Raw genomic sequence first — 24,572 nt, 5'->3', positions numbered from 1 at the left:
AACATACAAAGCAATCAGTGTCTTTAGGTCCGGAACAGCCTCCAGCGCATTCCCGATGGCAGCAGTCACTGACGTACGGCCCGTAGCAACGTCCATCACATTGCTCTGCACAGACTGTCTTTGTCACTGGAAAGGACAGAGGAATCAGCTGTCAGGAGAGAGCTGTTTAAACTGAACAGGGATATTAAAAAAAAAATCAACAAAGACAACGGAGTATTAAGAAGAGAACATCTGATTCTCTGTAATAACTCTAGGCCAGAGGTCACTCAAGTCCTGTGTAATATCCCATCTACAAAGGAACATGAAAATGCCCAGGTGGTAGGACAGATATGTCTGGATTTATGAGGCTTTGTTCTCTTAACCCTGGGAAGTCAGCGCAAATCCTGAATCTCTCATTTTCAGGGAGTTAGCAAAGGTTGATGGCTGGCTGGGAAAAAACCTATTGTGATGTGAATCACTTTTAATGTAGTTTTCCGTAAAGAATGACAGGGGTATGTAACAATACGCAGAAACTCAGAGTTAGTTGAGCAAAATCATAGGGCCACATTTTGCCCTCAACTAGCACCCATGTAGCCAATGCTGCTGAATGGGCCTATCAGAGCAGCATATAGGTCACATACTGTAACTTATCACACCACAGGCGTCTACATTTTTTCTGAAATGCTACACTCTAGCCCAAATTTCAGACCAAAAGGACTACATTCAACCCTGTTGTAAGCCTTTAATGGCATTACCCTCATCTATGCCAGGGTTAAATTTGATCTAATATGTCAGGAACCAACTGAATATCTTCTGTTTCTCAGTACTTACGTATCACCGTGTTCTTTAAAGCATAAGCAATTGCAGCGCGTAAAAGCTGCATCAACCAGGGGACATTTCGTTTCCTAGCTGACTTCAGTGGCACTAGGATTTAGCCCAAGGTCTTCCACATTACCAAATCAAAATCAAATCCTCTATATTTTATCCCGTTAAGTACCAAGTTGTCTTCTCCTGGTGAAAGAACTATTGGCCCACACTTATAAAACATGCAAGAAGTTGATACTTATCAAAACAGATACAATTCCCTAAATTCCTGGTGATTCAAAGTCAGTAAGTTAGCAACCAGACAGTGCTCTTCAGTGTAATAGTTAGATTGAACCTACTGGACTCTCTCTAATTGAAACATGAATCCCTCTTCAATGATTCATTGTATTAAAAGGCTGTAAAAGATGGTTTTTGGAGTTCTCAATAAGAAATCAGAAAAGTTCACTGAGGGCTCGGTTTTATTTTTTGTAAGATGAAACATACACATTGTTTCTCCACAAACTCATACTGATCTTCCCTTTATAGCCCTGCTTCTCATATTGAAGGATCCCAAAGCACTATATAATTGATCTGGTATATAGACTACACACAGGAATCACTTAATCAAAGCCAACTGCCTGTGGATGAAATGCAGCCCCGCTATGCAAAGGACAGGAAGTGAGAAAAGGTGTTTCTGATTGAAATAGCAGATGGAATTCAGGTGGGCAGAATTTAGTAACCAAACTCGAATTTGCCCAACGTATGGGGATGAACTCTACTGCTCTGACAAATATCAGTTTGTGGCTTAAGAATGACAATACGTAACTAGGACCAGAGTTTTGAGTCTCACCCAAAATACTTGTGTTTTAATTCACCTGCAGCAGCGCTGAGGTCCCTCATGACATGATGGGGCACTGTTTCAGTACTGAGCAAGGTAAAAAGAGCTACCTCTTTAATCACCAGCACCACTTCCTGAAACAAACAGGTGTCTTTAGGGATAACAAGAGGCAGTGTAGTAATGGCCAGGGCACTAGATTGGGAGTCAGGAGACCTGGGTTCCAATGCCAGTTCTAACACTCACCTTGGGCAAATCACTTTACCTCTGTTTCCCTTCACATAATTTGGCTATCTTGTCTCTTTATGCTGCAAGCTCTCGGGTGCCACAGTCTCTCGCCACATGTCGATAGAGTGCAATGGAGCCTCTAAATTGGTTAAAAGCAACAAAGAGTCCCATAGCACCTGATGCATCTGACGAAGTGGGTATTCACCCACCAAAGCTTATGCTCCAATACGTCTGTCAATCTATAAGGTGCCACAGGACTCTTTGTTGCTTTTTACAGATCCAGACTAACACGGTTACCCCTCCGATACCTTCTAAATTGGTTGAGGCTTCTAAGTGCTAATGTGGTACAAATAAATGCTAATCAAACCACAATCACATATGAAGCCAATTAAATCTCATTTGGCTTGTGACCTATTACAGGATCACAGCACACCACAGTCTGCCTGTAGACTATAGTGCACAGGGACTTTGCTTAATGGGAAAAAATGGGAGAAGTCAACAGTTTACAGGGAACCCTACAGACCATTGGATGTGGAATGTCTGCACGTTCTGCTTCAAGCTGTCTTTGGCAGAGGAGTAATGATGCTACGCTCCTATAATTAACCTTAATTGACCACTTTGTTCAAAAGCAGATCATTGCTTGTGTATGGAAAATATTTTTCAAGTGTTCAAAAAAAACAAAAACCCCAAACCCCCTACCAACTTTCTCCTTTACACGTATATTAATAAATTGCTGATTTCTCATACGTAAAAACTATATTTAAGAAAATACAGGATGTTTATAGTGTAAATGAACCCATTTTTCAATGTGAAGTCCCCTGGCTATCTATTAGAACTTTAGATAATGCAAAAAACTATTTAAAGACATTACATTTATGTATGGAATAAAGGTGTAAATAAGCAGAGAGAAGGTAAGAAGCAATCATCATTTAAGATCTAAAGGAGAAAAGTGATGCACTCAGAATAATTTTATCCATCTTGATAACTAAAACAAGCTCATGGATAGAAAATACTTTCTTTGTGACTTATGCAAACTGAATTGCAGCACACATGGAAGATTTCTGTAAAGCAAATCCACTTACTGTCAACTTACTAGTAGGAAGAACAGACAGAGCTTATTTAAATTACTTGAAATAAACATATATCAATGCAACCTCAAAACACATATGCAAATCAATAAATATATCTAAGCACAACTGGTGATCTGCAGTGCATAACCACCATAGCAACGTTAACTGATAGGGTCTGATCCTCAGCAGGTGTATTTAAGTCAATGGAAGTACGCTGATTTATAACAGCTGAGAATTTCCTCATATTGGACTGTGTCTGTCTTTCAATATCATTTCATTAGTCAAGATATTTATTAATCGGTATATACAGATAAATAAAACTCATCAGTGCAAGTAAGTTTCTAATGAAAGCCTATCTATTTTACTATAATCTGAAAGTTTGGTACAGTGTTAACTCCCATGTGAATATGGGTACCTTCTAACTCATTTTAACAAAAATTTCACTACAAATGTGACTCTTAGTGCTCTGTTTAAAGCACATTGCACACATGTGGTTGATATAAAATAACAAGGAATGACTGTAATAAACAATCCAAGGTGTTATAGGCAGGGATGGGAGAAACACTGTGTGCTTAACCCTTCAGATCTCACTAAATCATTTTGTAAGTTCTATAATGAATGGTTAATTTTTTTCCTCATCTTCATTTCTTCATGGCTCTCCAGTTTCTAGTTTTGAGCTAGGGTTAGAAGCAGAAATGCCATAATTTTTCAATGAAAAGCTATTCTCGCTAGATATTTGAGCTGGCTGATATAAAGCAGTACCCAAAAACTAGAGAGAAACCAGGATTTTAGGAAATTTACAACCTAATTTCTGGATTAAAGACATTTCATTAATTTCAGATTATAGCTTCAGAAAAGTCTCGGAAATTCATAGATACTTATCCAAATTAAGCTGAATCTTTTGTAGGTTTATCCATCATTGGCCATAAAAAGTGTTACTACTATACTATCAACCCATTTTTTTAAGTGAAAGAGTTAGTACGGCCACAAATTTTGCTGTATGGTTAGGTTTGGTTCAAATCAATGCCCAGTTTTAAATACATGAAGGTTATTTACCTATAACCGGAGTCCTTTGAGATGGCTCTGCATATTCACATTAATGGGTACTGCACCACCAAGCTGTGCCTTACGGTAAAAGCCTCTTCTAGCAGTGTAAACCATAGTGCTCCCATGCCCCCCATTCCAACCCCTCCCCTCAGCATCAAGATCTACCGAGGGCGGGGCCAAAAAGGGGGCTGAGTGCTCTGAGCACCTCATTTCCTTCCTCCACAAAGCCAGAGACACAGAACAACAAGGACTCAGACAGAGAGGGGACGGTGGGTGGGAAGGGTGACTATGCAGAACCATCTTGAAGAACTCCAGCTTCAGGTAAGAAACCTTCATTTCTGCTTCTAGTGGCTCTGGTATTCCCACCGATGGGACAGTCTGATAAGCAGTGCTGCAACTAATCTGGAGGTGGGAACAGAGTCCTCGTTGACTAGAGATTGAAACATCGCCTGGCTGAATCCAGCACCCTCTGGCAGAAAAGCTCTGCCTTCTATGGACTCCAGTATGGCACCTAGAAAAGGGATCTTTTTTGAAGGGCAGAGGATTGACTTTGGGTGGCTGAGAAAGAGCTTAAGGTCTGAAAAGAGATTGGTGGTGAAGACCATATGGTTGAATGGATCCTCACATAAGGACAACTTTGGTAGCCAGTCATCTGAATAGGGGTAAACAAAAATACACCCATTCCTCAGATAAGCTGCTACCACAAAGAGACATTTTGTAAAAACTCTGGGTGCCACTGAAAGGCCAATTGGAATTCCCTGAGCAGGAAGTGGTGATTGCCCACCACAAATCAAAGGTACTTGCAATGATTTTTCAGAATAGAAATATGTCCTTTGCTTTGAGAGTTGCGAACCAATCCATGACCAACAGCAAAGGGATTATGGTGGCCAGAATCCAACATGTGGAATCAAAACTTCCAAATGTATTCATTTAAATCCTTTAAATCCAGTATCAGCCAAAAACCAACCAAACAAAAAACCAAAACAAAACAAAAAACAAACAAAAAACAATCCTTCTTCTGCACCAGGGAATAAAATCCCTGACCCCTCAGGTATTCAGGAACCTTTTCAACTGCTCCTACCAGAAGTATTTTTTTCACTTCTGTGACAAGCATCACCTCAGGAGAAGAGTTCCTGAAGAAGGAGGGTAGGGGAGTTGGGAGGAGGCAAAATTCTTAATTGTACAGCATAGCCTCTTTCTACAATCTCTAGAACCTATTGCGCCACTGTAATTTGCTTCCATTTGTTGTTGAAGTCGACTAGCCTGTCTCCAAAGAAAAGGGTTCACTGGTCTCATCTGACTGGTTCTCAGTTCCTCATTGTCCCTTCAAAACTGATGCTTGTTATGCTGTGACAATGACGCTAATGAGGAAGCAGTTTGCTTAGATTCGGATCTTGGCTTCAAAAGTCTTTTCCTACAGTGTCCCTGGAAGGATGCTGGTATTGCTGGGTCACCAAAGGATAAGATTCCTTTAGCAGAAGGAATCAAACCCAGAGAGCGAGCTGTCAATCTTAGGTCTTTCAGTTGTCCCAGCAATTTGCCCCTCTTCTCAATTAAAATAATCCCTGCCTTCAAAAGGAAAATCCTCCAGCTTAATTCTAGAGCCCATAGCTAGGCAGGAGAAATGAAACCATATGTGTCACCTGATAGTCAAAGCAGGCACAAGTGCTCTGGCAGCAGAGTCTGAAGCATGAAACGAGGTGCTGGGTGTATGATTGGCTACATCCTGGACCTGCATTAAAATGGGTCTCACCAACCTTCTTCTGTTATCAGGCAAGTCCGGTAAAAACAATGTCATACTTTCCCAGAGATGTAATTGGTAACAGGCAATGACTGCTTGATAATTAGCCACCCATAGACAGGGATGATGAAGAGAATGTCTTTCTCTCTAACAAATCAATCCTTTCCCCCTCTTTATTGGCTGGGGTGGGACATGATAGTCCAGATCTTGATGTGTTACTGGAAGCAGCTACTTTAGGGACAGGGTGCCTGTGAAAATAGGAAAGCCCCTCAGAAGGCGTCTGAGACAGCTTGTCAGCTTTCTTAGAAACAGTTTGGCAAGAAGCAGGCGTGGTCCACATGGATTTAGCCAGCTGTAGCACTCCATCCATAATGGGTACAGATATTCTGTTGAAGTAGCCACGAGAATATCACACACCAGGTGACAAGTCTCTTCTGCAGGCAATGCAGGAAGATTTGAAGTGGACACTATAATATCCACAAAGTTATGGAATTCCATAGTGTCCTCAGAAGGAGAGGAGGACAAAGCCACCCCCATGTGTTCATCCAGTGATAAATCAGGTTTATCATAGAATCATAGAATATCAGGGTTGGAAGGGATCTCAGGAGGTCATCTAGTACAACCCCCTGCGTATAGTCCATTTTCAAATGCTCCTGACTGAAGACAGAAGGTACCTCCTTGTCCTCTTCTTTAAAAAGTGTTTAAGGCATCACTGTCTGTAATGTCAACAGATTCAGAGGAGTGGAATTCAAGATTTCTGGACTGCTAAATCCTTAACAGATGAAACATTACCTCTCCATCCACTCGGACAGTAATTAAACTAATGAGGTGGCTTCCAGTAAGGCTATACGTCGCAGATTGCCAGTCTCCCCAACAATTAGCGTTTGGAAAGGAGGAAGAGGAACACAGAGTGGTATGAAGTGAGCCACTGGTCTCTGTATTCATCCTCTATCTTCCTCCTGGTAAGGATTCGAGTCTGGATCCAATATGGAATGTAATGGTGATAATAGTGGATCCAAAGGTAAAAATTGAGATCTGGCTCCTTGAGGAGACCAGAGGTCCAAAGTAAAGAAAGCAAAGGGTGAGTCTAGGGAAGACCGACAGTGTCTTCTGGCCTCCTCCTTTTAACAGCAGATGGGGAAGATGACCTCGGAACTCGGGAAATACGTCTCCTTTTGGAGCCCCTGTGATTTCCCACTCAGAATCGGTGAAGCAAACAGAGCCGGCAGGTGAACCTGGGATATCATAGTGACAGAGTTTTCTGGAACTGAGGACATAATCAGAACCAGTCGAAGAACTGACAGCGGATCCGAAAATGACATCAGATCCAACATTCCCTACCACTCCATTATCCCTGGCTATGAAAGATGGAACGGCTCTCCGCCAGGTAACCATAGCAGTCTTGTCAGCATCTGATGAATCCAACAGTTCTGATGCATGGAATTGGCACTGCTAACACTGCCCGGCATGGCTGTTTTTGGTCTCCCGGATTCTTTTTCCACAACGGACAGAACCGGAGGCACCGATGACCCAGTTTCTGACACACTGAGCAATTCCATCTTCTTGGACGCGGAAGTGAAAGTCAGAACCAGCCCTGGTCCCGCAGATGCAAGGTTTCCATTGGGGTCGCTTAGTTGGGAAGCACAAGGTATGGCAACGGTGAGGGTGGCCAAACTCTTTCAACCTCTCTTATGGAACAGGGGCCAATGGAGCCGATCACATGGCCCTTGGTTTGGACATCTGTAGCCTTAGAGGCTTGACTGAGGGAGCTGCAGGCACCGAGTCAGACCCCACCAGGACTTGAAGACCTCCAGTTGCTTGGAGCTACTGGTAGCCACAGGAACAGAGACTGCTCTGTTTGACCTAGGATCTGAGTCTTGATCAGGTCCAAAAGATCTAGCCTCAAGGGCTTCCTTTAGGAAAAGGAGTTGCAAGTGAGTCTTCCTATCCTGGCGTGCTCTGGGATTAAAGATTCAGCAAATCCAACACCCAGAAGGCGAGTCTCCTTCTCCCAGGTACTTGAGGCACTCCATGTTCATCGGATGCTGGGCAGACAGCTGGGCAGGTAGCCCACTTCTTGAATCCTGGCTGCTTCTGTTTCTTCAGTTCCTCTATCACCTGGAACCCACAGAAAGCCTAATTCACTAACCAAACCAAACGAGCTAACATAGACTATTTCTAGCAGTAAGACACTGCGACTCTGAAGAGACTGGAGCAGTTCACATCCCTCCAGGCTGGCGGGGGAAGTTGGTGGGAAGGAGCACTACCCCCTGCATAGCCTTGCTCTCAGTGCACTGTGATGCTGAGGGGACGGCATGAGGGATGCGGCAGGGCGCTAACTGATGCTGCCGGAAGATGTTTTTACTGTGAGACACCACAAGGCGGCGCAGTACCCATAAATGGCAATATGGAGAGCCACTCAGAGATCTGCAAGAATTTAAGGGAGCTCTGTATCTAGAGCTAGGTTTGAATTTAAAGGCTGTGAAAGTTCTCCATCATAATACTCTGAACAGAACCTGAAATGTGAACAGTGACACTCACTGGATGACAATGTTCAAAATCCTGATCCAAAGTTTGTATCCATCCATAATTATGAGTGATCAATATCTCGTGGGGTTTGTGTTGTCATTTTTCATTCCCGAAACATGTAGAAAAATTAAAGTGAATGAGGAACAAACCAGCCAGACCAGCAAGGAGAATCATGTATTCTGGGATATCTACGTTCAGAAACAAAGCAAAATAAAAAAGAAAACTAAAGAAAAATCAATAGAACTTTAACACAAGCCTGCACAACACTGGAGGCTAAGCCAGGAAGTGAGGTTTACAGCAATGTCACTGGACTGCTGCTGGTACTGCTGCCTCATTGCCTCCCAGGTGGGAAATCTTGCTTCAAAAAGAAGTAGGTGTTGCTAGATTCTACTTACCCAGCTGCTGCTTGGCTCCGGAGTTCCCTAGAGAACCCCTTTCCCCACCCCCAGGAAGTGAGATTGTCTGGGCACAGAGAGAGTGTGTTTACAAATTACTGAGGGGAATGTAAAGTTTAAAAAGCACCGTTGGGGGGGCGGGATACAGAATAATTGGTTTTAGCTGCTTCTCAATACTTCTCTTAACCCCATTATTGTGCAAGCATTCAGCTACCACCAAACCACTGGCTTCTTTGCAAAACTGTCAGGGGGAAACTGTGAGTACATAACCATTATGCATTTCAATTTTATTTTTCATTTTTTTTAAATAATCAAAATTGTACCCTAGTTTATCCCAGAAAAAAGATTACATCTTTTTTCCCCATTTCATTTGGGTCAACTTCTTCTCTAAATGTTTTTAACAAAGCCTTGTGGGTAAAATTTTCAAAAGCACCTAATTAACTTAGGAGCCTAAAGTCCCGTTTTCAAAAGTGAATTAGGGCCAGATTTTTAAAACTATAAGGACATCTAAAATGCAAATAGACACCCAGTGGGTATTTCAAAAGTGCCTAGGCACCTACAGTCTATTGATTTCAATACAAGTTAAGCCCCTTTTCAAAATCCCACTCGGTGCCTATCTGCATCTTTAGACACCTAGCTATCTTTAAAAGTCTGGCCCTTAGACATTTAGGATCTTAAGTCTCATTGAAAGTGAACAAGATTTAACCTCTAAGGACCAGATTTTCCAAGATATTTAGGCACCTAATGGAATTTTCAAAAGCACCTAAGGTGCCTGAACTGCTTAGGCTTTTTGACAATATCATAAGGTACCTAAGTACCTTGGAAAATCTGGTCCTAAGTGCCTAAATCACTTTTGAAAATGAGATGTAGGGTCCTAAGTCACTTTGCATTTTAAAAAATGTTAGCCTGTAGTCTTAACACTGTTCATTTCCACTTATTCACATCTGCTTGTTCTTGTCAATCCATCATGGTAAACTCTACCCATATCAGCATTGCTAACTCATAATGTTACCATCAATTTTGCAAGATTTGGTGATTATTCTTTTTTAAAGCAAGTTGATTGAAAAAAAATGGTCATTCTGCTATTAAGTTCAATTCTAGCCCTCAGGGTTGCAGAGAAAAAGCTTGAAAACGTTGGCCCCTAGAAGGCCCTCAAACCGGAAGAAAAATAAAAAGAACCTACAATTTATTATTTAACAAAAAAAAACTGTCTCATAAATGTTTGTAGATTGACTTGTGATTTTTGAACACTTGGGGTTAGCACTAATGCTACATAAAGTGATTCTGTCTACATGCTCTGAAAATCCCAAGCTGTTATTTTTAAAAGTCACAAGCTACAGAACACGAGGAACTATTAGTGGTGCCAATGAACTAACTCAAGAGAAAGAGAGTGAGAGACAGAGAGTGCAGCAGGAAGCCAGCATTAGGAAATGGTGCCTTTTAGAAAGTAATGGAAATCAGTCTCTTATTGCTAGACCATGGGATGGCTCTGCAACTTAGCGTCCATTTTTAATTGGATCTGCATTATGTAAAATTATACTTTAAAAAAAAATAGCCCAGTTTTGTTGTTGAGACTGGACTAAAAAGCCTTGGAAAGCAGATCTAAGTAGTTTTTAGAAATATTTTTTTTGAAGCTCTAAGGATTTACTACTGTTTTGTATTAAACAAAAAAAAGAGCAAATTGCATTACAGCTGAGAGTTTGGGAGCCAAACTTCAGGCTGATGCAATTTAAAATATTAAAACTGGGAAAAAGAGGCACATATGATAACACATTATAACCTTTAACTATAGCAATGCTGTTAAAAAAAATTCCTTGTGCTCTCTCCATAACAGTTTAACATTTTTTTTATAAAACTCAAAGATTTGGCTGAAACTAGCTGCAAGTAGAAAATTAACATGATTGACATAATCAACTGAATTATACGGTGAAGCAATCTATTTACTGTGGCCTCAGGAAGCTAGGCTAATAATCATGGCATCGTAAAATCAACTGACGTGGGAATTATATAAAAAATCTCATTACAAATGACTGGCTGTATTTGTTAAGACTACGAAAGTTGACTTTCTCTGAGACCCTCTCACGGAAGTACTGACCCATGGACCAGTTTGATAAATTGGCTGGTCCAGGTGTGATGGGAGGTTCAGCAGGAGATGTGCTGCCTCTGCTCTATTGTCCCCTGCCCTTTGTTTACTGCCATGTGGACTGTGTAGTTTTTGGGAAGGGTCAGTGAAAAAGTCCTACACCATCACTCAACAGTAAGTATAATTCCTGAGTTAACGGCACTAACTCTGGTTTCCCCTCCACAATATGAACCGCATCTCCTCAGTAGAGGGGAAATTTTGATGGGCTTTTGTTTTACTTTTATCCTGGTCTTTCATTGCACAGTTGCAAACCCTGGGAGCTCCCCAACTTAACTATGGGCAGGAAATTCTATGAATGGAAACGCAGTGCTTCCTTAGTTGGAAACAGGCCACACAGGCAACATAAACCGTCTCCATTACGGCTACGCAGCTAGAGAGGCTGCTATGGGTACTGCCTCCTATCTAGAGGGGCCTTGCTGACAGTCAGCCAAGGAGGAATTTAAAAGGTCCAAGTGGCCTAAATACATAGACGTATTTCTGGCAGCTCGACTGCACAGCTCACCAGAAAGAGAGGGGCCAAGAATTCCTCTTCTCCCAAAACAGTGATCAAAGAACGGAGGGAGTGCACCACTTTGTGGGGGAGGATCCTGACAGGAGCAGAAGGCTAGGGGACCCCACTCTGAAAGTACAGATGTCCACACCCCCCCCACGCACACACACACACACACACCCACCCCACTCTCCTTGGGACTGAGGGGAAGTGAAGGAAAGGACACTTCCCCTCTTCCCAGCCCTGGGGCAGCTAATTGTAGCTGGCGAAGACCTATACTCTGTCCCTCTACGGGTACGTCTACATTTGGAGCTGAAGTGTGATTCCCATCAGAGACCCTAGGCCCACACCCGGGGTGGCGAGACCCTCCCACCATTTGCCCTGCCACAGCCACACTCTATTTTTAGCATGCTACTCAATGCGAGCTAGCGCGAGTATGTCTCATCGAGCTGAGAATGACACCCCCACTCCAAGTGCAGACATACCCTACGGGCTACACACAGCTATTTCCTCCAGCCTATGGCTGTCAGGGGTCCCACGGGGAGCATCATTTGAATGATGCTGGGGAAAGGCAGGCCCAACAAAAAGAGTCCAGCAGCATGGGAGGTGAGAAGAGCATTGACACCTGTTCAGCAGTTCCCAGTGCTACAGGACAAGTAATTTTTGGAGTGCGATGTAGCAAGCAAAATCTTCTCCTGATCAGGGCAATGGAGCATGACCCCAGCCTTCTAAGGCTTGTGCTATGTAGGAAGATACAGATATTGCTTTTGTATAAATCCACAGCTTCTTAAGAGACTGTAGTTCCTCAGGATGTTATCTCATCAAACATACAGTGACCACACACACCGATCTAGAGGATTCCAGCCCCAGTTCAGCAAGGTATGTAAGCAAATTGACCTCAGAAGGACTACCCATGTGTTTAAGGTGAGGTATGTGTTGAATCTGTCCTCTGTAATGCTCTTCGTGTTGGAAAACATTCTCAGTTCCTGATAACTGACAATTTATAGTACTGTTTACAAAACCTGCACTATGACTAGCTGGGTCTTGTTTGGGTTGACTTTTTAAATTGGTACTAGACCTATGCAGAGGATGGAAATTCTGTTTCATGCAGGATTTTGAGAGTTCAATATTTGGCTTTGTTCCAAATAGGAACACAGATTATGAAATTCTCGGAGATGGACATTTCCCTCCAAAACTGTTTTGGATTAACGGAAAAGTTCTGACTGAGTCTGGTTCTAGCAAACTTTCTCTGACCAGCTCTGTTACTTTTACCAAGAAAGTCAACATGCCAACATTTCATGCTACACAAAGGTCATGGTCTATACTTTTTAATCCTGTGGTATGCACATTACATGTGCATCAGAACTGTTAGAATGTCCAATTCTAAAGAGGAATTTCTAGATAATTTTAATGGCATCAATGTTGGAAGAGGTCAAGGGGTGAAGGATGCTGCTGCTAAGGGCATAGGGGTGGCTGCTTGCAATTTTTCCTTGGGGGAACCTGCTGCAGCTGTGTGGAGTGAGTGAGAGAGAGTGTGCGAAAGAGACAGGGCATGTGCCTGTGACCCAGGGACCTCTTGGTGCCAGCTGGCTGAGGGCACAGAGGTGCATCAGGGCTACAGAGATCCCCTGGATCTGATATCTACATACTAGTTCACCAAAGAGTGTCATGTAAGATCTCTAATTAAAGCCTGTATCATACTGGTCCATATACATACAGAAAATATATAAGGAGTTATGTGTGTGTGTGTGTGTGTATAACATGTTTAAACTGTATGTATAAATGTATAAGGAGAGATGGTAGCGAGGTGCCTCATAACCCAAGGTACCTCACAACCCAAGGTACGTCCCGGAAGCATCACAGAGCCTGGCACCAACATTAGACCAACTCCCCTTGTGCTGCTGCTGCTGACTCTCGTTCCCCTAGACGCTGCCACCTCAGGCTGCTCCTTGCCGCTGGGCAGCAGTGGGACAGAAGGCGCCTGATGCCACAGGTGCAACCCAAAGGTGCAACTACAGCTCCCACCAGCAGTTCAGCCACGTACTTGAGACTGAGGATGAACTGCCGGCAGGCACAACGGGGCTGTCAATTGCAGAAGCATCACGTGAGCTGCCAGACGTTCGGCCATTCTGCTGAGAATAGGCCCAAATACGCCTCCAAGCTGCACCAGTGAAACTGAGAGGAGAGTCTTACTAATAATGATCCAGGCCCCAATCCTGTAGTCAGATCCTCTAAGGCAGTCTCGTTTATGCTGAGCAAAGGATCCACCTGTATAGAACTAACTGCAAGATTGAAACCCAGTTTGCAAAGTAATAGGGATAACACCAATTTTGTGCCCAACACATGCAAATGGATAAAGATTTGAGCAGGGGGCTACTTGTCAGTTGCTTTTAGACCACAGCCTAGCATTCTGACCAATAGCGTCTCATTGTTGTCATACACTACACCGCCTCTGGGCGTATCCACCTGTTGTCTCTTGGCTTACACTTGGACTGTAAGCTCTTTGGGGCAGGGACTGTCTCTTTGTTCTCTGTTTGTACAGCACCTAGCATAATGGGGTCCTGGTCCATGACTGACACTTGTAGGCACTATTGTAACACAAATGATAAATAAATGACAAGACAATTGGTTGAGGCTCATATTAAGGGGGAAGGCAGGATGTTGCTTTGTTTCACACGTGTGTAATTAATCAGTCTATCTTAATGTTTCCCTTAATTTTACATTATGTCAGGGAACTGTAAACCTGTGAAGGAGAGAAAATGGGAAGTAACCAAAATCAATAAGAAAGCCTCATGAACATGCAAAGTTATTAGTGAAATACAAGGATTTTAATTAAAGATGCTGGCTCCTAGCAAAAGTGCTATGTTACTCTGATTGATCTAGACTGCTGCTTCAGCTCTTTCCCTCTCTCCCCACCAGCTCCTGCTTGATTTTCATTGCACTATGTGGATATTTACTGCATCAGCACCTTCTTGTCCCAAACCATATTTGTTGCACAAAGACTGTAAATACAATTACACCTGGGACAAACACCTATTCACACACATCCCTTTACAGGCATGTTTATATTGGGGGTTGATTTAAAGCCTATTTGCCTCCTTTGTGTTCTGTAGGATCAAACTGTATTTAGTTTAAGGTTGTTCTTATTTAAACTGTATTCAGTTTAAGGTTGTTCCTCTCTCTGGGACAAGGCAGGGCTTCTCCCCAACATGCTAAGGACTCTCTGCCACTCCTCCAGTCTCTTTTATACAGTTTTATTGTCCAAACTTGAGTCAAATCAACAAAAACAAAGTTCCTCAACTCATCCTGGGCTACAGCTTCCATGGGGTTTTCCCCCTAGAGTCCTCAGGTTGCTTTCGTCTTCCCTTGCAGGAAACTCTGGCAGTCCTAGTTTCTCCAGGGCTCCCTATTTCCAGGGAGCAGGCAATGAGAGCCACATGTCCATGCTCTTTCTCCTTTCTTCATGGTCTCTCAGGCTCACCTCAATGGGTCTCTCCCTATCTAACTGCAGGTGCCCTCTTTTAAGCTCAGGTGGGGTCAGCTGACCTGCCACAGGTGCACTGTCTCTACTCCTTCTTAAAGGGACAGTGCCATCCTGACACACACAGCTCATAAAATAGTGTATTCAGTTTACAGCAGTTCCAATTTCCTTTCACGTGGGAAGAATACAACACAGACATCAAGAGTAGATAGGACAATAAAAATAAGGAAAGGCTTTCAAAAGTGAATAGTGATTTTTGAATGCCCAGATTTTGGAGTGTCTCACTATAAAAGGGTTTGGGTTTTTTTTAGTTTGATGGGGGCTCAGTGCTTATTGAAAATCAGACTTGCCATGCTAAATTGGTTCCCCTGAAATTGAGGCACCCAGAATCCATAGCTATTTTTGAAAATGTTTGTTGCTGCTAATATCTACTAACATTTTCAGTGTTAAGAAAATGAATTAATTGCACAATACAGCATCTGGAAATTATCCCTTCTTTACCTATTAATGACAACAGTTTATCTATAATTTCCTATTAATTGTCCTCTTAAACATGTAAATGGATGTGTTACATTTATATAGATACAGGTGGTGTACCAGACACTTAAAGATAGAGAGATATAAACAGCTGGAAGGCAAGACAAGAAGTAGACTAGGTGGATGATATTCATTCAAGAACAAAACTATCCTGTTGCTTTTCCCCCTGGTGTAATTTGAAATGAAAGACAAGGATTAAGATCTTTTTGTTTTATCCCTTTTTTTGGAAAATAATCTAAATCTTAACTTGGGAGGGGGGCTCATTAGGGTTTTTGCTTTAGCGACTCAATTAAAAAAATGAAATTATTAAAATGCAGATATGCCCTCCTTGAGTTCTGTTTCCAGGAACAAAATAGTTAGGCTTGAAGATGTAATGCTTTTTGAAGCGTCTTCCTGCATACATCTGAAATATGGGTATTCTCAAATATACTAGCTTAGGGTACATAAAATATGTGTGAGACAAACTGGGAATGGGATGAGTGGCATCCAAAAATAACATCTATCAGACTGAAAATTCAAGTGCTTTTTTTAAGCAGAGATCAAAGTAATAACAGTGTGGTGTTAGTTGTTTTCTGGTTTTTGATTTGGGTCCCTAAGTGTGTATTTCTATGATTAAACAAAAGTCAAGCAATAAATGCCCATATTAGTGTAAAATGCATAAAAGGTTTTTTAAAAGTCCCCATCGCCAGTTTAATATGCAACAATATTTTCCTTAGAAAACAAGTGCTTACCAATGATCACATTAGGTCATAGGGGATAGAGAAGTGTGAAAGATAAAATAACTGCAGTCCCTGATAATCAGACACTGCAGGGAGCTATCCTGATACTGTGCTTAAAGATAAAAGGGTCTACACTTGCTATTTCAAATTAGATCTTTCTGGAGCCTAGATAACTTTCCCTTTTTCATCGTTTATTATTTTGGTAGCCACTTTTATGCCTTGGCCTGTCCCTAGTGTTCAGATATGTTTGCTCAGTCCTTGTAAAGAGAAAGATGGTTGTCTCTCCAAATAGTAAACCTACTGTATAGCTCTGCTAAGCTTCCAACTTCAGAGCAACATTGCAGATAAATTTCTCTCTCCCTGGCATTACTACATTAATCCACCAAATCAATTTACTTATCTCAAAGCAGCTCTGCTTTGTAGTTGAGTTATAGGGCTGGCATCCTGCAACACGAACTTCTGCAGCCACATCAAGTCCTATTGAAATTAATAAGACCCCACACTATGCAGAGTTAGAGCATTTCTTTGCAGGGATCAGGACCCAAGGTTGTAGCTACAGTGAAATTATAGTAATCTGTTTTGGGGTTAGAATCATAGAATCATAGAATTCAAGATCAGAAGGGACCATTATGATCATCTAGTCTGACCTCCTGCAAGATGCAGGCCACATAAGCCGATCCACCCACTCCTGAACTAATTCTCTCCCTTGACTCTGCTGTTGAATGCTCCAAATCATGATTTAAAGACTTCAAGTAGCAGATAATCCACCAGCAAGCGACCCCTGCCCCATGCTTCGGAGGAAGGTGAAAAACCTCCAGGGCCACTGCCAATCTACCCTGGAGGAAAATTCCTTCCCGACCCCAAATATGGCGATCAGCTGAACCCCGAGCATGTGGGCAAGACTCTCCAGCCAGACCCTCTGGAAAAGGCTAACAATATCCCAACATTGACCCTTTGTACTAATTACCAGTGTGGCACGTTATTGACCTATTGACTAAACCCGTTATCCTATCATACCATCCCGTCCATAAACTTATCCAGCTTAATCTTAAAGTCATGGAGGTCCTTCGCCCCCACTGTTTCCCTCAGTAGGCTGTTCCAGAATTGCACTCCTCTGATGGTTAGAAACCTTTGTCTAATTTCAAGCCTAAATTTCCTGACTGACAATTTATATCCGTTTGTCCTCGTGTCCACATTAGCACTGAGCTGAAATAATTCCTCTCCTGGTATTTATCCCTCTGATATATTTAAAGAGTGCAATCATATCTCCTCTTATCCTTCTTTTGGTTAAGGAAAACAAACCGAGCTCCTCAAGTCTCCTTTCATACGACAGGCTTGCCATTCCTCGGATCATTCTAGTGGCCCTTCTTTGTACCTGTTCCAGTTTGAATTCATCCTTCTTAAACACGGGAGACCAAAACTGCACACAATACTCCAAATGAGGTCTCACCAACGCCTTATATAACGGGACTAGCACCTCCTTATCTCTACTAGAAATACCTCGCCTAATGCATCCCAAGACTGCATTAGCTTTTTTAACGGCCACATCACATTGCCGACTCATAGTCATCCTGCGATCAACCAGGTCCTTCTCCTCTTCCGTTACTTCCAACTGGTGTGTCCCCAGCTTATAACTAAAATTCCTGTTAGTCATCCCTAAATGCATAACCTTACACTTCTCATTATTGAATTTCATCCTGTTACTAATACTCCAGTTTACAAGGTCATCCAAATCTCCCTGGAGGATATCCCGATCCTTCTCCGAATTGGCAATACCTCCCAACTTGGTGTCATCCGCAAACTTTATCAGCCCACTCCTACTTTTGGTTCCGAGGTCAGCGATAAATAGATTAAATAAAATCGGACCCAAAACCGAACCTTGAGGAACTCCACTGGTAACCCCCCTCCAACCCGACAGATCACCCTTCAATACGACCCTCTGCAGTCTCCCCTTTAACCAGCTCCTTATCCACCTCTGGATTTTCATTTCGATCCCCATCTTTTCCAATTTAACCAGTAATTCCTCATGCGGTACCGTATCAAACGCCTTACTGAACTCAAGATATACTAGATCCACCGCATTTCCCTTGTCTAAAAAATCCGTTACTTTCTCAAAGAAGAAAATCAGGTTGGTTTGGCACGATCTACCTTTCGTAAAACCATGCTGTAATTTGTCCCAGTTGCCATCGGCCTCAAGGTCCGTAACCACTCTCTCCTTAAAATTTTTTCCATGACTTTGCATACTACAGATGTTAAACTAACAGGCCTCTAGTTACCCAGGTCACTTTTTTTCCCCTTCTTGAAAATAGGAACTATATTAGCTAATCTCCAGTCAAACGGTACAACCCCCGAGTTTAGAGATTTATTAAAAATCATCGCTAACGGGCTTGCAATTTCACTCACCAATTCCCTTAATATTCTAGGATGAAGATTATCCGGGCCCCCTGATTTACTTCCGTTAAGCTGTTCAAGTTTGGCTTCTACCTCAGATACCGTAATGTCTACCCCCATGTCTTCATTCCCGTCAGTCCCTCTACCACTATTCCTTAGCCCTTCATTAGCCTCATTAAAGACCGAGGCAAAATATTCGTTTAGATATTGTGCCATGCCAAGATTATCCCTAATCTCCACTCCGTTTAAAGTTTTAAGCAGTCCCACTTCTTCATTCTTGATTTTCTTCCTATTTATATGGCTAAAAAACCTTTTGCTATTGGTTTTAATCCCCTTCGCTAGGTCCATCTCCACCCGGCTCTTTGCCTTTCTCACTGCTTCCCTACACCCTCTGACCTCAATAAGGTAGGTTTCTTTGCTGATCCCTCCCATTTTCCACTCCTTGTACGCTTTCTGTTTTTTTTTAATCACCCCTCTGAGACGCTTGCTCATCCAGCTCGGTCTAAATCTGCTACCTACGAACTGTTTTCCCTTTCTCGGGATACAGGCCTCTGACAGCTCCTGCAACTTCAACCTGAAGTAACCCCAGGCGTCTTCCGCCTTTAGATCCCTAAATATGTTAGTCCAATCCACTTCCTAACTAGTCGCCTTAATTTAGTAAAGTTAGCCCTTTTGAAATCGTAAACCTTAGTCTCAGATGCAATTTTGTTTATCCTTCCATTTATTTTGAAACGAATTAGCTCATGATCACTCGAGCCAAGGTTGTCCCCTACAACTATTTCCTCAACAAGGTCCTCGTTACTCACCAAAATCAGACCTAAAATGGCATCCCCCCTCGTCGGTTCAGCAACTACTTGATGAAGGAATTCATCAGCTATCACGTCTAGGAAAAGCTGAGCCCTATTATTATTACTAGCATTTGTTTCCCAATCTATATCTGGGAAGTTAAAGTCTCCCATGATCATACAGTTCCTATTAGTATTTACCTACTTAAAAACATTAAAGAGCTCTCTATCCATATCCATATCACCCATAGTGATGGGTGAACAACCAAACATTCAAAAGATAAGTCCCCCCAAAACTGGATTTTTATCCAGGCTATTAGGGTACTAATACATTTGATAGACAAACAGTCCTATGTAGGATAGAGAAAGGAACTTGCTTGGATGCATAACAGTGCCTGACCGGCTAAGGTCCACTTTTTCACCAGGTGGTTGAGTGGGAAACGTTGATTTAAGTTCTTTTTTCAGCACTAACTTCTTAAGTTGCAATCAAAAAGGCTGTCAGAAAATGAAAGATGTGTTCCAGCATGATCTACAGGGCAGACCAAAGATCAAGCTCTTTCGAATCCCATTGTACCTGGTGCATTATTCAATGGTTCCCATAAACTGGCTGGGCCAAAAACACATTTATTGACATAGGTCAATTCCATCTGAAGTGGAGGACTTTGCTTGTGCATTTGTGGGAAAGAAGTTAACTTTGGAGAGTGATCAGAGAGCCTTCACCATTATGAACCATGGCAGTGGGGTCAACAAAGGCATTTCTAAACCAGAAGCAAGTAACCAGTATGGAGATATCAGCTACTGCATGCATGCCTTGTGTGTGTGGCAATGTGAGAGGTGAATCCTTATGGTTGATGGTACTCAATATGATTCTTCTCAGTGCAGTGGACAAAGACAGAACAGAAAACTCTAGGAACGTGAAGTCGGTGGAGTTAGAAGTCAGCTGAGACCCACAAACATCTGGATCCAGATGTTTCTGAGTGACATCAAATCTTGGTGCAGTATTGTGGAGTGCAGAGCGCATGGGACAGTAGTCATTTGGGCCCTTTCTTCATTGTAGACAATGTTAGAATAATCTTGGAACACTAGTTTTGTTCCTCTTGTAAAATTCTCCTGTAAAACAATTAGCATTTTCCAATTTCTTATAACATCTTGCATGAAGGTAGTCCTAAATGTGTGCAAGTAGTGGTGATATTTCTAATGAAGCCAGTTAAACAGAAGTGGATACTATTGGACTGTTGATGATAGAATCAGGTATCATGTGCATGTGTGTGTTGGTAGGTTATTTTTGCAAGTCCTTTGCTCATATCTACTGCCTTTGGACCCAGAGCACAAATGGAACCATAGAAGACAGGCTCACTTGTGGAAATGTATGGAAAAAGTTGACTTCCTAGGAAGAGGGAACCCAATGAGCACATACAATTTTAAATGCAAAGTAAAAATAAATATTTAAATAAAATAGAAACATCTAAGGATTTAGCCACACATCCAAACAAAGATATTCCTTGTGGGGAGTGTGGAAAGAAACAATAGGTTATCATTTTTTGCACCTGCTAGGTCTTAAATAGCCACTGCCGGGGGGGCTCCAGGGCCATGGCCTTCCCATTTTTGAATGTGGGTGGGCCTGGCCCGTCCACTTTTTGGCACAGGCCTGCCCCCCCTGCCCTTCCTTTTCCCCCAAAGTTCCCCCCTCCCCCCACCCGCCAGCCAGACTGGAAGCTGGAACCTGGCCCTGGTAAGAGTGGCCCAAGGACCTAGGGTTGCCAAACCTCCAGGACTGGCCTGGAGTCTCCTGGAGTCGGCATCGATCTCCTGGTGACCACTGAAAGGAATCCAGGAGATTTTAATAGGATATTTTAAGAAAATGATAGTATGTCATGTTGGGGGAAATTTATCTCCTGGAATAGCTTCAGTCACAGTTGGCAACCCTACGAAGAGCCCAGGCAGCTGCGGGGAGCTGCAGACCCCGCACCTGCTCAGGGTGGAGGGGGCCTGAGAGCAGCCCCGGGCCCGTGTCCATGTCTGCCTGCCCAGGGCAGGTGGAGGTTCTGTGGCTCCCGAGAACTGCCCACGCGGCTGTTACCCGGGCCCAGCTCTGGTTTCTGGCCTGGCATGAGGGAGGTGCCTGTGGGGCTGAGGAGCCGCTGCCGGGCCATGGTATGAGCCATGCAGGCATCTGTGTGTAGTGGCGGACCCTCCACCTGCCCTGAGGCCAGGGACATGGACTGGGGGCTGCTCTTTGGCCTCACACCACAGGCAGGTGGAGGGGCCCCGGCTCCCCAGCCTAGCTCTGGCTTCTGGACTGGCCTCGGGGGGAAAGAGGGGCAGGGGTGGGGTTGCGGAGGGAGAGGGGGCAGGGCCTTGTGGCATCCCCAATTATTAGGAAGACCCTGTTGCCCCTGGAAAGAACTTCTTTTAAACAATCTCCATTATTGGCCATCTAAGTAGAACCTACATACAATGGACCACATCCTGAGATCCTTATCAAGAGCATAATCCTGCAAGGGGACAAATATCCTCAAATTCCCATTGAAATTAATAGGATTTTAGAGCCAATTCAGCTTCTTGCAGGATAGGGCCCTCACTAAGGATTTCAGGATCAAGTCCATACTTTTGCATTCTTGTTATTGTGTTTGCTCCAATGCATTCTGAAGTAGCAGTTAATACTCCCCAGAGCAACGCCCTACGTTGGGAAGCAGAGAAGAGAAGCAGCCTGTTGGCTTAAGCTTCAATAGAAACACAGGGGGAAAAATGCTAGATGGGAAAGCACAAAGAGACACTTAGAAAGCTAAAACTATTTTTAAAAGACGATGACAATATCCCTTTAAAATGGAAACCGTAGAATCCCTTTTACAGTTATTCCCACGCCTTTCTTTCCCTGTCCTCACATACTTACAGCTCTGGCAGTGTTTTTCTGTGGGTCCCCAACATCGGCCTGTGCAGGACTTGTGGCATCGCCCACCTGCAGGGTGAAAACAAATAAAGATCAGTTAGAAACTCAGCTTCAATCTTGGGCCTCTACTGATTCCTCAAGGGAGGCACTACTGTTGTGATATGAGGATTTATATGCCTTACCGGGGTTGGCAAAACAGAGTCAAGTTAAGTAGCCCGCCCTATGGCTGAGGCACGTGACATTGGCACTTTAATTTCCTAACTCTACTACCTCTTCTTAAATATATAAATTGAATTTGTGGATCTTGAGAACAGATGCTGCTCTACAGAGGAGAAAACCAGACTGGGAACATCTAAGTATATTTTCACCGTAAACTCTCCCAAGCAGTGAACATAATGGTCTATGCTGGATCCACCCAGCCTCGCGTCACTGGTGGATGCCACTGCTAGAAATGGCACACAAAAACATCTGAACCCCATAACAGAAATAAAAGTCAATACAAATGAACAAACAAACAAACTTCTGGGGAAAAAGGCAAGCAACTGAGTGACTAATAAAGAAACATGGCCAAATCATTGTTAAAAGATATGGACAGTTTTATTAGCTAAATAGGTTGGGGTTTTTTCTTCCTGAAAGCAACCTATCCTCATTTTTGAGGACTCTTTCATTCTTCATAAAATATTTCTCAGAAAATCTGTTAAGCAAGCTTCCATTTAGAGCGTGATCCAGAAGCCCATTGACGTGAATGGGAGCCTTTCCATGAATGTGTTAATAGCACTAACTTGCAATACTCTTCTGTATACACAAACTTTGGGAATGTTGACAGATCAAACAGGACCACATCCCTGTGCTAACACTCTGAACCCTGAAGTTCTAGCCACGAAGAAAAAGTGTTATTTACTTGGCTAACAGAGCTTGGGGGAAGATATGGTATTTTATTCACATAAAGTCAGAAGGTCTTAAGGATTATGTTCTTGAAACCCACTTTCACCACTCTGACATGTATACAGTGTTGATGGCACAATTGATTATATTGTACAATAATTACACAGTGTGTGCCAACTACCTTGTTGAAAGTAACAGTTCTTTGTTGGACTGAAGTTCATTTAAAGCAATTATGCCTGGAAAGCATTGTTGCTGACATCATCAGCATATAATTTCCTGTCAGTTTCTGCCATCTGTTTATTTAGATCACAAACACATTATAACTACCTAATGCAAACTCATTCTGGCTGACAGGATGGGGACTCCATCTGGCATGAATAATGCAACTTTAATCAGTAATAACGATAATTATTATTAAGAGGCTACTGGAGTCCTGTGCAGAAAGCTAATAAATCTAAATTGATTTATAACACTGGAAATTAGAAACGAGGCTGAGGCGAACAGCAAACGTGGGAAACTTTTAACAGAAGAGACTCTCAGTCAGGTGAATAAGTCCATAGACCCATCCAACTGAGTAAGGAGTATTAAGAACCTGCCTTATGCCCCTTGGATATTGGATCCTGCATATCAAACACAGCGGATATTGTAAACCTACTTATTCCCACTCTCACAGAGCAGGAGGGCAAAGTCTTGATTCCACATACAACATCCACACTAGTTAACCAATGCATCTGAGCCAATGCAGGGAGAGTTGCAATTTGCTGCTGTTACAGGAATGAGGGGGAATCTAGTGAGGAAAGCCAACTCACAGGTGTATCTCTGTGGCACAGCACCTCCCAGAGTTATTCCCAAGGCAGTGCAGATTATGCTTAAGGTTGTACCTAATGTCACATTGAGTTTAGAGAAGATGGTTAGGGAGAAAGCTAATGGAAGTCTTGTGACTATATCTATTGAACTCTTAGAATACATACAGACCATTTGTCAATTGTATATCTCAGATTCAGAATGAGATTTCATTTCCCCTCTCCTTTTCTGATTTCTATCCCCACCCTATATTTACTGTACCCACTGGATTTTTCATTGCCATAGTGACATCTGTGGTGAGATAACAATAGCTTCAGGCTTCATGACAGGTGACCCCTAGCCAATGAGTCCTCCTACACTTCTGTGCATGCTGAGATCTTTGAAAGCTCCACATATGAATAAAAATCTTTGCATCTCAAATTCCTTGGCACCAACATGATCCTTGGTATGGAACCAAAAATTCATTCACCCAGCTCCTTCCATCCTGGAGATAAACGTGATTCAGCATGTTCAGAAGTCGTTTTTAAAGAACTTTAACTAGACTGTCTGCTTCCTATTACATGACTTTGTTTGGCAGTGTCAGACAATAATTTGCATTTAAATAGAGATATATTTAACAAGAGAGCAGGGGGGAGACTGCCAGCTCTCTTTTCTCTCATTGGGAGCTCAAAGTGTCTGCTTCATTGTTTTCTCTTCTCTCAGTTACACAGGCAAAATGAGAAGCTGAGCATGTAGACAGCACATCTTTGAATTAAATTATCACAAGTCCTTTCGAAGGTCAGATATCAAATACACGGGGAATAAAAAAAGTGGCTTGTC

General features: G+C 42.7%; 1 protein-coding gene across 11 annotated transcripts in view; it reads right to left on the bottom strand.

Moving 5' to 3' along the window:
- ERBB4 (erb-b2 receptor tyrosine kinase 4) overlaps positions 1-24,572 on the bottom strand; it is a 1,095,893-nt gene that overhangs the window by 255,346 nt on the left and 815,975 nt on the right. For 10 of the 11 annotated variants that reach the window (XM_039494132.1, XM_039494133.1, XM_039494137.1 and 7 more), the window contains 2 exons: positions 22,068-22,133; positions 8-126 (listed from right to left, as the gene is read on the bottom strand). In XM_039494132.1, the coding sequence (XP_039350066.1) occupies positions 8-126; positions 22,068-22,133 (185 nt within the window). Of the gene's footprint in view, positions 1-7; positions 127-22,067; positions 22,134-24,222; positions 24,314-24,572 lie in introns of those variants that run through there. The other variant, XM_039494138.1, reaches the window with a different exon arrangement.

This window comes from Mauremys reevesii, linkage group 11 (genome assembly GCF_016161935.1).
Source record: "Mauremys reevesii isolate NIE-2019 linkage group 11, ASM1616193v1, whole genome shotgun sequence".
In the NCBI taxonomy this organism is placed as follows: Eukaryota; Metazoa; Chordata; order Testudines; family Geoemydidae; genus Mauremys; species Mauremys reevesii.
Note: the sequence above shows the minus strand (reverse complement) of the source record. Positions and strands in the feature narration are given on the sequence as shown.